Genomic DNA, 14,881 nt, shown 5'->3' with positions numbered 1-14,881 from the left:
GTTACATCAGCGTGTCATGCTAAACAAGTCAAAGCGCACTCACAATCACTTTTGGCTTAGTGTTTTGCGAAAGCAAATGAAATCTTCTGGTTCATATCTTTCGGCTTTGTAGGCCTATAGATTTGTTTGCAGTGAATAGAGCCATTAGGGTAGTCATATGTTTTGGTTTTTCGTCGACAAACCTAACCTAATGTTTGATATAAATAATCCTAATAAAGGAAATGTATCTCTTGTTCAATCACAATTACTTCACAGTGTAGATTTTAACGGTCTGTTTTAGCCTTACGCTGTGAGTTTGCTGTGGAAATAGCGAACTGCACCAGCTTTCGTAACACAGTTCCTTAGTCATGTGCTATGACGAATGGCGTTGAAGTCAGTGAGTGGTTCTTTAACCGTATCTGTTACTGGCGTAGACCTTATGGTATCGCCCTCTGCTAATTCAGCAATTTCACATAGAAGCAGTGACCTAAAAACCTGAGATTTCTTGACTTTTACTTATTTTTCTTGCCCCAAATTTTACTGTAATCCCGATTATGTTGGTATCGGATAATTGTGAAGTTCACAATAAACCTTTTGTCACAGCCAGTTATGAAATGCAAGAAATTTGCTAATATTCAATAGCTTGATTGACAGTTTACTAATAGCGTGCGGTTTCATTTTGTGTTAACGCGACAGCGCTAAAATTCCAGGCAGCAAAATCCGTCATTTTACAATGATTCAACGTCGATTTTGCTGTCTGGGTAGGGAGTCGGTCTCTGACGCGATATGAGTCATTCTTTGCTGGCAGACAATAATTAGGAAGGTAATTTGTTATTTGCGCAAATTGCTTTGTAGTGCAAAAAGTGCATGTAATACTGTTTGCACAGAAACGAAAAAACAAAATTGATGAAATTCTGTGTTCAATGCAAGAGGACTTTCAAAATGAAATGTCAACTGAAAAATTTGACCAAGAAATGGCGAAAATAGGTCTAAAACCGAGTCTTTATCACCTTTTCTACCTAAAATACGCAGTCACGAATATATTTTGCGAAATAAATTGATTGAAGTGATAGATAAGGCTTTTGACCAATAGCATACTTTTTCCCGGTGTTATTTGATATAAGCCGACGGAGTAATTAGCAATAAGAGAGACGTAGACCTGATGGTCTCGGCCAGTAACTCTTGCTGCCAAAAGGAAGCAGTGACAGATATGGTTAATGTGGCTCTTTGGTTTAGCTCGAGGCTGCTGGCTGTTGAGTTTCTGTGCTGTTAGGCGTTATTGTTGTCACATTTTGTTGAATCAGTTGGTTAGCAAGTTAGGTGACGTAGTTTTTCCCTTTCGTCACGGTTGTTAATTTTTGGATTCTGTCTGCTTATGAATATGGCCTCTTTGAAGCGTAATTGTACTGCGTCATTTTCTCTGGCAATGATTGTAAATTCAAAGTCGGCGAGGCACTGTTGTTGGTGATGAAAGACTGAACTTTTTTCTGAGCTAAGGTGTTCTTTGAGGCGGGAGTGGAGTGGGCGGATCGTGCTGCCTATGTAGCTTTCCCTGCATTTCTTGCATATGATTTTGTAGACACAGTTCTTGGTGGTACACATGTCGTCGTTCCGTAGTGGGCAGTTTTGCAGCCGGCAAGGTTCGGATTTTTGTGCTTTTTGAAGAGCGTTTCGGAGGGTTTGTGAGCGTCGAAAGAGGCAGACTAGAAAATCCATGTCTTTGAAGACTTTCTTCACTTTACGGTCCGCGTCGTCGCTCATATAAGGAAATTCAAAATGTATTGAGTTGTATGGTGTCGGGGGGAGGGGGGGGGGCGTTGTCTGCTTTGCCCGTGTCGTCGTTGTCTTGGTGGTTGCTTAAGAAAGTCCTTGGGGTATCCGTTTTCTTCGATTGTCTTTTCGAATTCCGTCAGGTGTGGTGTTGCTTTATTGGGTGAAGAACATATATCCCTTCTTCTCTGTATTTCGTTTAAGAGTATGGTCTTCTTAATGCTTATGGGTAGGGCTGAGTCGAAGTGTGGGAGTAGTTTTGTTATTGTTTTTTTTAGGTAGAACTCGTGGTGGATTGTGTCGTCTCTGTCGATCTTTATGGTGAAGTCCGTCCAGCGGTGAGATGGCGTCGTCTGCTGTTGGTAGTTTTATTTCAAAGTTAATAGCTGGGTGCGCTTGATTGAGGACGTTTTGGATGGCTAAGGCTTCCCTGTTGTTGACTGTCAGCAAGAAGGTGTCGTCAACGTATCGTCTGTAGAAAGTGAGGTTTATCTGGTTCCGTAGTGTCTGCTTTTCAAGGATGTCCATGAAGAGAATGGCGAAGACTCCAGTTACGGCATTTCCCATTGGTAGACCGCCAGCTTGGCTATAGAACTTCTCCTTGAATGTGAAGACATTGTTCTGAAGGATAATCTCGAGGAGGGAACCGATTTCTTCAGGGTGGAACGGGCTGCAGAGTTGTGTTCTTCCTGTCGACAGTTTTTGGATCACATTGTTGATCGCTTCCTTAGGAGGGACGAAGGTGTACATCGCTGTCACATCCAGGCTGAAGGAGAAGTTGAATTTTCTCAGGGTGTCTCGTGGCATGTCTCTGAGTTGGTTGCGTAGTTCTTGGCTATTTGTAAGGTGTGCCGGAACGTCTTTCAATAAGGGGTTGGGTAGGATGCAGACTAGGTGTGACAGTTTGGCGGCTGGCCCGTTTGTACTTGAGACAATTGGACGAATCTCGATGTCAGGTCCTTCTTTGTGAGTCTTGATCAGGTGGTAGAATCTTGGCATACTTGAGTTGTTGGTGATGTAAGATTTGGTCACACGACAACACACCACCACGACGACGATGACACCAGCAAAGCAGACAACGCCCCCAGACACCATATAACCCAATACATTTTGAATTTCCTTATATGAACGACGACGCGGACCGTAAAGTAAAGAAAGTTTTCAAAGACATGGATTTTCCAGTCTGCCTCTTTCGACGCTCACAAACCCTCTGAAACGCTCTTCAAAAAGCACAAAAATCCGAACCTTGCCGGCTGCAAAACTGCCCACTCCGGAACGACGACATGTGTACCACCAAGAACTGTGTCTACAAAATTATATGCAAGAAATGCAGGGAAAGCTACATAGGCAGCACGATCCGCCCACTCCACTCCCGCCTGATACAACACCTTAGCTCAGATAAAAGTTCAGTCTTTGATCATCATCAACAGTGCCACGCTGAGTTTGAATTTACAATCATTGTCAGAGAAAATGACGCAGTGCAATTACGCTTCAAAGAGGCCATTTTCATAAGTAGACAGAATCCAAAAATCAACAACCGTGACGAAAGGGAAAAACTACGTCAACTAATCTACTAACCAACTGACTCAACAAAACTTTACAGCAATAACGCCTAACAACTCAGAAACTCAACAGCCGGCAGGCTCAAGCTAAACCAAAGAGCCACATTAAAGTGCAACTGCACGATCGAATTAACATTGGCTAGAATCCATTGCCAAGACATCCGGTACCTGTTGAAAAACTCACTTCCTTACAATTGAGGCCCACAGCCGAGAAACCGACCCTTTTTCCACGCTCTCTAGCGCTTCTCTTTCACGCCACCTGGAAGTGGCAAACTCGTTAACGCCACCTAGTGATATGACGTCAGTTGGAGTCGAGCTTACTGCAGACCAAACTAGCCGAGATAGGCTTGGTTGCTAGTGAATGCGCAAATTTATAAGGCATCCATTCCATAATGAAGACGCATCTTTCAGCCAGCATTATACAAATTTAGTTGTTCATGCCTGTGTGCCAGGAGTGGTTTGCGAAGCCCATCGCCGAAGGCTAGTTTCGTAGATTACAATAGGCAAACTTGGTTATATCGAAAACATTTTGTATTGTATTGTAGGACATATTACAGTCGACTATCATGCGATAACTCTTTAGCATTCATTGGGACTGTCTTCGGCAGTGTTGGCATCTAGGTTTTTTAAAAATAATCTAGATGAAGCTTTGCTTTCAGCGTAACTGAAAATGATCTAGCTGCTAGCTGATCGAAATCGATTTTTAACTGTTTATGTTTGAACTGACTCGTGTGAAGATAAATTCGTTTGTATTACAAGACATGTAACTGAGTCGTTCATATCAAGCATTGTTATGGGTTTGACACCTGTCAGAAGAAATTCCATTTTCTTGAGCAAAATGTGCGAACAATTATATTACGTATTAAGATGCAAAAAATGCAGTATGACGAAACAATGCAACTAAAGTCAACATGTTCCTACGTTTATTAATTAATTATTAGACGTTAAAATACGATTCACTTGCAGTAAAATTCTTTTTTCATTCTTTTATTTCTAATGATATTGCGTTGCTTATTGCCTTTAAATTGTAAGACCTGCGTCCCCGCGAGCAAGATTGTACATTTTTTTACATCGACTCAACGCCCTAAAACGTTGAAGCGTTGAATCGATGTAAAATGCAACAGATTTAACTGGCTGGGGTTTGTGTTTTAATTGATTATTTTTACTATAAGTGAAGCTTGTTTTTACGTCAAATAAACGTAGAAATATGTTGATTTTAACTGTATTGTTTCGTCATACTGCTTCGTCGGCTGCATAGCCGAGTGGTGAGAGCCCTTTAACGGCAATCGAAAGGGCGCCGGTTCGATACCGCTCAAAAGCATGCGGCTGTGTCTCTGGCAGGACACTTAAAGGCATGCCTGAAGGTAAACATGAAGATTGGCTTCCTTTCTTTCCCGTCCACTTAATCTAAATCTTCAACCACCGGGTGTAATGGCCTGGATACGAACAACAAACAATGCTGCATTTTTGGTATCTTAATAAAAAATATAAAAATTGTTCGCTAATTTTGTGTTTTAAACATCATTTGATATAGTGCATTCTCCTGATGAAATCTTCGTGGATAGGAAAAAGAAATATTAAGAATAAAAAATCATTTAACACCGGCGGAGCATTTTTGCGGTTGAACTATGCCCGGTAGCCGTCACAGTATATTTATTCTATTAACGTTTATTTGCCTCAATGCTTGTGTCACAATCAATGTGCGAGGTCTCGCAACGGGCTGCTTTGTATCTTGACCGAACGTGCTGTTTTGATTGTGGAATTTTTATGTTACCGTATATGTTATTATCGGTTACTGTCTGGTAGTAACCTTTGATTGCGAAATCTTTATTATGTGACGTATTTCTAGAACATTTTACCCTACGTGCGGATCTAGAAGCTTCTTTAACTTGCTTGTTTACAACTTGACAGAACAATGAGTTCGTATGATGTAACATTGCGTAACCTTCTCGAAGTTGCTGAACCAAACAACCAGCTATAAATAGTGGTGTAATTTGCATTATGATTATTATGAGTTGTAAATTGTTGTTGTGGTAGTGGGAATAGATGCAGAGATTATTGTTGATTGAGAGTTGAAGTAATTGAATACAAGTAGATGAGAGTTGGTGCTGATATAAATTGTGATCGAAATTAGAGTTAAATTAGAAGCTGTGTTGAGCCGTTCGAGTCCTTCAAGAATTTTCATTATCATTTCACTAGTAGAACTATTCGACATTTAATTGACTGCCTTTCGGTAATATTCCATTAAACTACGTCATTGAAACTTTCCAAGTCTCTTTCCTGGTAAGAGATAGAAAGAAATCGTGACAGCTCGCAATGTCATTGGCTACGCATGTAAGCGCCTCTGCGTTTGATATATTTACTATGTTTTGACATCTGTATTAAACATGGAAAAAAGTTAAATTTTCTGAAAACCATCCCCAATTTAGGAGCGAGATCGCACGATCATTGGCGAAGATGGAAGTCCCAAAGCTCCGGCTAGGAGGACCAACTGCGCCTCTGAGCGCAACCGCGAAATTTGACGCTGTAAAATGTAAATCATATCCTTGTATCATTCTCACAATAACGATGTGTAGTGTGCATTGAAAACACAAGATTGCGATGTCTTAAATGTGAAGAGCGTATGCATAATATGCATTATGCAGTGATGAATACCTTAAAAAATAAAGCAAATCACGCTTAGCAATGTAAACAGTCCTTGTAGATTCACTCAATGTGTGTTTTGTTGTTGAAGGTTTGCTTCTTTACACCATCCTGCCAGTAAACAACTTTCGTATTACTCTTTGTTCGGTGGCGTATGCTTTGCGAAAAATACTTTGTTTTTTATCTACATTTAAATGCCAACGTTTCCATTTTGGGAACATAATAAAAAACAAAGAAACTGATAATAATTTCAAAATCCAAGTTGATATTATTTTTAGTTTGGCTGAAACAAAAGACACAACATTTTAAAAAACTGTATTGAAATGACTACAGAAAGTTGTCGCCGCCGGTAAAGGGCTAAACCAATCACAAAAAGTCAACATTTTCATTGCTGTACAAGAAAGTAAAATTAATCCTGACAGAACAGAAATTTCCACTTGTCACAGCTTGCAAAAATTGGAATAATGAATGCAATAAGTATTTTAATTTGCAAATACAAGGAAGTTGTGAGTGTTAAAATTGCAGTATTTCAATGAGCTTTCTTCTATTCACCTTCTATTGTAATACACAGTACAACCGTGCAGAAAAAGAAATAAATAAACCATGCGGAAACATGCATCCAGTTGATTACGTCATCCAGTGGATTGCAAGTTTATCAAAAAGTTGTTCCAACAAAATATCAGCAAACGGGAAAGGCTTCCTCGTCAGCATTAACATGTAAAACAAGTTAAAAAAGGAAATCACAGTAGAGCCACTGATCATGGTCACATCAAAATGAAACAAATGCTAAGCTTGCAAATCAAACTATCTTTAAACCTTAACAACGCTGTTGTTGTCATGCAGTGAGAAATCAATAATTGTGCAAAACATGACTCAAGTTGGATCACATTAAATAAGTCAAAGTTACGAAAGAGATACTTCCATTATAAACATTAAAGCTAATAAAACAAATCGTAAGTGGTTTTAGTGGCTAAACCTATTGTCGGTCAAACCAATTTTACTTTGAAACTACTTAATATAAATGCACAGAGTGAGTTTCTTTGTAAAGTAGAGAACACAAGTTGACTTAGCCTAATAATCTATTCACATCGCAAATATTTCACAAATTGTAAACAATGTAGGGCAAAAGTACAAAAGTTTGCATTTGCAAAAAGCTACATAAATTTATGACTCAAAGAAAGCAGTAACTTTAACCAAAGTTTATAAAGTCGTGCAATTTGTTGAATCGTGATGATATTTTCTGATAGTTTCCAAGAAAATTGAGCGGCTTTCCGGTTGACGCAAGAAACGTGCTTTCTTTTTACTGAACATACTTTAAAAACAACAGAAAATTGGACCAATCCAGTGCTAAACATTTCCAAGAGGTTCAGTCAGCCATCTTGGTGTCTATAAATATTTCAATTGCTGTTATGAAGGCTGAATGTTTGCAACTTTTTTCTGGATATGATAAAGGGACTAAAGCGATTCCAGTCGGCTTTACAAAAGCTCCAATACCTGACTGACTCACTTGGAATTGCATGGTGTCTTGAGCAGTATTGCGATAATGAGTCAATATTGACGTCTGGGCTGATTGTCAAGGCCAGAGCTTGAAACGACCACACCTCAGCTTGTTTCAATGCTCCTATTCCCAGATGTACAGCCAGTTATGTCATTGGCATGATTTTTGTTTTCTAGTTCAAGTACATGCCATCTTTTTGTCTGAGCCTTTGCTCACCAGAAAACCGAATTGCTTTGTTGTATGTATGTTGTGTGTTGGAGCCTTCTTATTCTTTATGTATGAAAAGCACGGTTAAATGGAAAATTTATCGTCTTAAATAAATAAAATACAAGTAGGCTACTGGACAAATTATTAGCCATTTTTAAAGCACGACCAAATTTTTATTTATTTATTTTTTTTAATCTACACAGACTGCTGAAAGTTATTAAATGCCTATGAAATGATAAAAATCTATTTCAATACTTTGTTTGACCATCTTTAGCGGTACCTTTAGCATACTGCTTTTCAATGTTTCATACAAAAACTTGATTTCTTTGGATAAACCCAAGACATACATCAAATCGTAAACCAGCTTTGTAGTATGGCAGGGGGACTAAATCTTGTTGCAATACTTGTGGTTTATCTCTAATGTCCATATTACTCATTGATTTGTGGCTTCAAGTGAAATCTCAATATGTGCGTGTAGGCCTACTTGGATGCATTTAGGCTACACTTTCTTAACACTAAACAATCTAAAATAATTCCTCTTATCACCAAGAGCCATCTTTAATACCTTCTAGTCAAGCCTGGATAAGGTTTTGCATTTTCTTCCGCATTTTCCACTTCTTTTAGCCTCCATACCTTCACCATTGTTACGAACAATCGTTCCCGCTGTGACCAACCATCTTTCGTTTTCTTGTTAATTTAATTATTAGTACGAGAGGAGACATTTTATTTCTTGCAGGTTTTTTTTCTGTTTTTTACAAGTATTCTCCAACAAGGTCTTTATTATTTTGTCCATTTTCGTTAGGACATCACTGCAATTGCTCGTTTTTAAGCGTTTGAGAAGTGCTGACTGTAGGCTATTGTGCAGCAAAAAAGTTAAAAACAACCTCCATAGGCAATTCGTGAATACTGGTTTTCTCTAAGAGTAGAGGTCTTCTTCTTCTTCTTCTTTCGTTTGAGACTAGATCAAATCAAATTTCAGGGCAGGTGATGGAGAGCCAGGTGAGTGTAGCTTCGTCCAGCGTTGCTATACCATGCGTTCCATTTGGTGCCTTATAGATCGGACATTCGAGAACGACATGGTCAGCAGTTTGTTCCTCCGCGCCGCATTCGCAGGATGGTGAGGGAGCCAAACCCCACTTGTGCATGTTGGAATGGAAGCGACCGACTCCGGTTCGGATTCTGTTGAGCTTGACCCAAGTCGGCCGAGGCAGGTCCATACCAGGGGGGCGCGCCACCGGGTGAGGTATAAAACGATGTAGTTTCGTGTCGGTGGCACACCACGCTGCATTCCAATTGTCTTCCATGAAGTGTGCTGCGCTGATGGCATGATCGCTGAACGGATGTAGTAATTCAACAGCAGCTGGCACAAAGGGGTGTCTTGACTTTAATTGCCGGGGAGATTCCTGAGGTGGCATGTTGAGTTTTGCATGAAGCAAGTGGTTAGGATCCCCCGCCCGGCGAGCCAGGTGTATAAGGGCTCCCTTTCGGCGAAGCTCAGCAGGTTGGATGCCTGCGAGGATTGGTAAATACTCTGTTGGAGTTGGGCGCAGGCATCCAGTTACAGTTCGCAATGCGTCGTTGATTGGGCTGTCGATGAGACGGGTGTGGGCACTGCGGCACCAGGCAGGGGCGCAGTATTCAGCAGTAGAGTGGACCAACGCCAGGGTTGCAGTGCGCAAGGTGTCAGCACCTGCACCCCAAGTTGTGCCTGCCAAACGTCTCAGCAGGGCGACGCGAGATGTCAGCTTTTTGCGTAGTGACTGTAAATGGTGACGGTATGTGAGTGACCTGTTAAGTGTAACCCCAAGGTATGTAGGTTCTGGGCAGGGCGGCAAAATTTTGCCGTTAACGGTCACTTTCAGGTCACGTTTTGCCTCCGTGTTGTTGAGATGGAAGGCTGCCGTCACAGTTTTACTTTCGCTGAGCTTCAGTTTCCATTGGTGAAGGTATCCAGATATGGTCGTCATGTCTTGGCTCAACGTCATTTCTAATGATTGCCAGTCTTTCGCAGAGTGCAAGATGGCCAAGTCATCAGCATATGCATATTTGTCAGATGTTGTTGATGGTAGGTCATGCATATAGACATTGAAAAGGAGGGGAGCCAAGACTGATCCCTGTGGGACACCGTTTTTGAGTCGCCGCAGTCTACTTGGTTTTCCGCTTCCGGTGGTAAGGGTAAAACTCCTGTTATGGATCAGTTCCATGATCATTTTGACCATGTGCCTGTCAGGGAGTAGGCGGAGTAGTTTGTAGACTAGGCCACGGTGCCAAACAGTGTCATAGGCTGCTGTTAGGTCGATAAAGACAGCCCCCGCTTTCTTTTTTGCCGAGAAACTCTCCTCAATATCCTGAGTTAGTAGTGTGACTTGGTCTACAGTTGACCTCCCGTGTCGGAATCCAGCTTGTTCTTTGGGAAGCAGTGGGTCAATTATTGGTTCGACACGAGCATAGATCAGTCTCTCAAGGATCTTGAAAGGGATGCAGAGCAAGGAGATGGGGCGATAGCTCTTTGCATCGTCTAGTGGTTTGTTTGGCTTAGGGATCGCGACAACCAGAGATCTTCTCCATATTTTAGGAATCTTGAGGCGGCGCAGGCAGGACGACAGGAAATCGCATAACCAGGACTTTAGAACATAACCAGCGTGCATGATAAGCTCTGGACATATCCTATCTGGACCAGGGGCCTTACCAGGTTTTAGGTGATTGAGGGCAGCATTAAATTCGCTCCGTGAGAAGGAGCTAGAAATGCTCTCCTGGTCGGGTGTGTTGATCTTCCAAAGCTTTTTCACTTCTTTGGTAACAAACCGATTGGAGGTACGATCACACGGCTTATATATCCCATTTTTTATTACCTGCGAGGCGATCTTATTAGCAGGAATGGGACATTGTCGGGGTGATTGTCTTGATCGTCCCGTAAGGTTATTGAGTGTGCTCCACGCTGTACGGCTTGAGTGCGAGAGATCGATAGATTGGATAGTCTCTGTCCAGCGTTCTTTTCTTTTTGCATCGAGTCTTTCCAGAAGAGCCTTGGCGGCTGAGGGTGTTGTTTGACCATCTGAAGAGCTAACAAAAGATTGGTAGAGGCGCTCGCACTCTGCATCCCAGCATGGAGTGTAGTTACTTCTACGACCTCGAGGGATGGCTTGTTTGGCACATGTTAAGATGGTGTTGCAAAAGTCCTGGTAGGCCTCGTCCACATTGTGACAGTTAGGTGGAGGTAACTCGTTTGTGAACTTGTTGGTAAGGAGGCTAAAGCGATTCCAGTCGGCTTTACGGAAGTTCCACCGCTTGACTGGTTCACTCGGAATTGGTGTCTTGAGCGGTATTGCGGTAATGAGAGAAGGTCGGTGTTGGGACCGAGGAAACTTCTGTAGCACACGTCTGTCCGGAAGCTGATTGTCGTTGCCAGTGCTAGCAAAGGCCATGTCTGGGCTTGTTCCAGTGCCCCATCGCCCGGATGTAAAGCTGGCTTCGTCTTTGGGGTTGTACAGTGGGGCATAGTTGTTATTTGATGCCCAGTTAGCCAGACATGCACCAGAAGGGCTGGTGATGCGGTATGCCCAGTCGACGTGCTGGCAATTAAAATCGCCAGCATAGAGGCAGGGGTGGGGGTACACTGGGATGGCCGTCGGAGTGAATGGCGAGGGAGGTGGCTTGTAGATGTTTACGATTTTGTAGCCGTTGACGTCCACACTTGGCCATTCAATCTCTGAGTCTGAAGGGGATTGTTCAACCAGTCTCCAGTTCAGCTTCTCGTGGACAAATGTGGCTAAGCCGTGTGTCCTGCTTAGGATTGACCCAGCTAGTAAGTAATTTGGGATCACTAGCCTATCTGCGCTGTGGCAGTGGGTCTCCTGGAGGATGATGATAAGGGCCTTTTGTCGTTGAGCTATTCTTTGTACGACGTCGATTTTAGCAGTCGTAAGGCCTTCAACGTTAAGCTGTAGGATGTTGGGACTTCTGGCTTCTTTCTTCGAACTCTGGGGCCGAGGGTTTATCCTTTTACCACCCCAGAGACGCCCTGATGTGTCTCTGTTTGTTGTCATTAGCCTGTTTTGTGCAGTTACCGGGACTCACCACGAGGAGGTTGACAACATGAGTCCCAGTAGAGGTGATGATAGCTAATATTATTGTATTGGATTAGCCACTAATCTCTTAACGCAAAATTTTAGAATTTTTGCACAAATTTAGATTTGAAAAGCAAAGTGGCCAATAATTTGTCCAATACTGTAATTGTATATTATTGTATCACATTAACCACTAAGTATAAATCTAGATACGAATATAGTAGGCCAGTGGTGTAGCCAAGGGGAGGAGTTTGGGAGTTTCAACCCTCCTTTAGCATACGTGTGACGTCACGATATTGAGAATGATGCTTTCAGTCTCTTTATGTCTCTAAAACAAAGTTTGCTTAATTTTAAACGAAACTGCATTAAAAGAGCGAGTTTTACCAATACCAAACATTCAAAAATCTCAGCCAGGAATTAGCAACAAGAAAACATAGAGACTTAGCTTTTTTTTCCGAAAAATGCCGAAGAAAACATGATATTATCTTTTTGCTATGCCACCGGACAGCACCATTTTACAGGAATATTCATAACCAAATTTTTGGTGAAAACGCTCTCAGAATGCACCAAATTCAAAGTAATTTTTCAAAATTTTCTAGGGGAGGCCCCCAGACTCTCCCCGCTGGGTGTCGTCTTAAGTGAAAACGTCAGAACCAGCCCCTTATCAAAATTCCTGGCTACGCCACCATAGTAGGCTACTCTTCTGGACTGGCATTTATAATAAATAGGTTTAAAATTTATTTTATTTTGGTTCACCATTCCTTTGGAATTGGTTATTAAATTTGTTTGAATACTTAAAATAAATGATTGCGGTTTAAAGTACTTTACTCCATAAAGTTGTACGCTGTAAGCAGTTTATTGCATCGTCCGTCAAGAAGGTTTAGGTTCAAAAACACATTTATAAGTACAGATTGTGTTCCTTTAGTCTAAACAAGTCGAGATGAGTTGTCCTAATAATGTTAAAACATGAATAGATATGTCAAAAAGAAAAGCCAGTTTAAAAGTTTGGATTCAGCGCCCTAAAATATCTTAAAATCGTTGACGAATTTTTGGCATCAGAATTTTTTTTTTGTTGGCAGTGCTGGCTGGTACATGATGCAATCTTGATGGAAAAACAAAATTAAACTTGAATATATTTATAATTTTCCAAAAGTAGCCCATAATATTCCATGCCCAGGTGTTCCACGTTATTTGTTTATGAGTTAGTTCAGTGGTTACGCGTTCAACTCATGATCAAATGGCGGTGGTTCAGCGGTGGTTCAGCGGTGGTTCAGCGGTGGTTCAGCGGTGGTTCGGCTGTGGTGGTGTGCAGTTGAGCAACGCATATAAAGGACTGCTCTCCATTCAGCGGCACCTAATGGATGGAATAATTCCCTGGCAATAACTATCGAAAATCTCACTCTGTCAATCTCGGTGACCGGTCCTGCTTCAAAAGTGTCTACAAGTATGCGAAACAGCGAAACTACCAGAGATAACCTATCAAGGTTTTCTCATTCAAGTATGAAGACTTAAAACCAACCAACCCGGGCCATTCAATTTTCAATTTTTCGAACATGAAACAGCCACTAAGATACTAATACATTAAAAAGCCACTGTTTAATGTACGAAACATTGAAAAATGCGATTTTCAGTGAAGGCTATGACGTCACAACCAAATGGGATGACATGAAATAAGGCACAGTAAGACATTGCTATCTCACGATGAGGAAATCATCTAAGTGGAATTTCCAATATAAACACTGAAGCGAATCAAACAAATTGTGGGTGGTTTTAGTCGCAACACCTATCGTCGGTCAAATCAGTTTCAGTTTAAAAACACTTTAAACATTAGCACAGATTTTCATCTGTAAAGTAGAGAACACAAGTTGGTGTAGCCTGATAATTAGGGCGATTTTTTTGTAATTTAAAAATCTCGAAAATGTAACTTTAATTTTGCAATAAAGTAACCAAAAAGTAACTTTATTCAACGAAAACAAGAAAGCGAAAGAAATAGCAGCAATTCAACATAAAAAGCATCTAAATTAGTTTCAATTTGTGCTCAAATTATAACTACACATTCAAATTTCACATATGTAGGCTAATGTTTTACATTCTCTGGCAGGAAATTTCTGTCAATCAAACACTTCAGGCTGTTGCAGAGAAAACATGCGGTTAAATATAGTTAACACAATTTGTTTCATCGAAAAAATTACTTAACATTTTGCTAAATGAGAATTTGCCTGCTTGTGAATGTACTTTTTGTACCAGATCTGTTATGTCATGGATTACTTAGCATCTACGTTAACGAACGACTTACTGATGCAACTAAAACGTTTCTATTTCAACATCAGAAAAAGGCCTTTTTTCTAGTTGTGAGTTTAAATAGCATAACATTGCATTATCTGTTGATTCAGCATGAATCAGCTATGTGCAATTGCGCAAACATATCTTTGAGTCAGTTTTACACTGATAAAATTGCTTAGCAGTTTAGAAATATCACATTTGTTAAACGAGCTATTGAAAAGAACTTTGATGGTAGTTTAAGAAAGGTAATGTCAGCTCTTTCTCGAATATTTGTTAATTATAATTGTTTCTATTTAGTCATCATATAATGCTTATAGGCAATTAGGCATACCACCTTGTAAATGAATTCTGGAAAAGTGGGTTGTCAACTAACTGGCAAATATCATTTTAATTTTATTCATAACTTGTCTAATTTGTTAACCAGCTGTGCATCTCATACAAAATTTCGTATATCGTAACATATGATACTATGATGTCTACACTTTGCTGTAACTGTTTTTTATTAATGTTTTCGTGTTCGTAAAGTCGCGGTTATTTTCCTCAGAGAAAAACCGCGACTCGATGCAACCGCACGATTGAGTGCTTCGAGAAGACAATTGCGCGTTTTTCCAACATGGAACAACCTATTCAGCTTGGTGGTGGTATGCGAGCAGACAAATTGGAATAGAATCATCCCAGTGAAGATCGGGTGTAACATCAGGCAACCAGCACCGCTAGACGATCTTACATCAGGCAACCCGCACCTAGACGATCTTACATCAGGCGACCCGCACCGCTAAACGATCTTACATCAGGGGTGTTTCAAACATTAAGTTGCAAGAACAAACCATTTTATCTATTTATTGTTAGTCAAACTATTATTGAAACCAAAA

At 40.8% G+C, this 14,881-nt stretch overlaps 1 protein-coding gene across 1 annotated transcript; it reads right to left on the bottom strand.

The window, feature by feature from the left end:
* Positions 1 to 1,965: 1,965 nt before the first annotated feature.
* LOC145771729 (uncharacterized) lies at positions 1,966 to 2,844 on the bottom strand. Its single transcript, XM_082583457.1, has one exon. It carries the CDS (start codon positions 2,842 to 2,844, stop codon positions 1,966 to 1,968), a length of 879 nt encoding a protein of 292 aa, XP_082439583.1.
* Positions 2,845 to 14,881: the final 12,037 nt, after the last annotated feature.

The sequence above is a fragment of the Aplidium turbinatum genome, chromosome 6 (genome assembly GCF_918807975.1).
Source record: "Aplidium turbinatum chromosome 6, kaAplTurb1.1, whole genome shotgun sequence".
Taxonomy (NCBI): Eukaryota; Metazoa; Chordata; class Ascidiacea; order Aplousobranchia; family Polyclinidae; genus Aplidium; species Aplidium turbinatum.
This window is presented reverse-complemented; position numbering and strand designations above follow the sequence as displayed.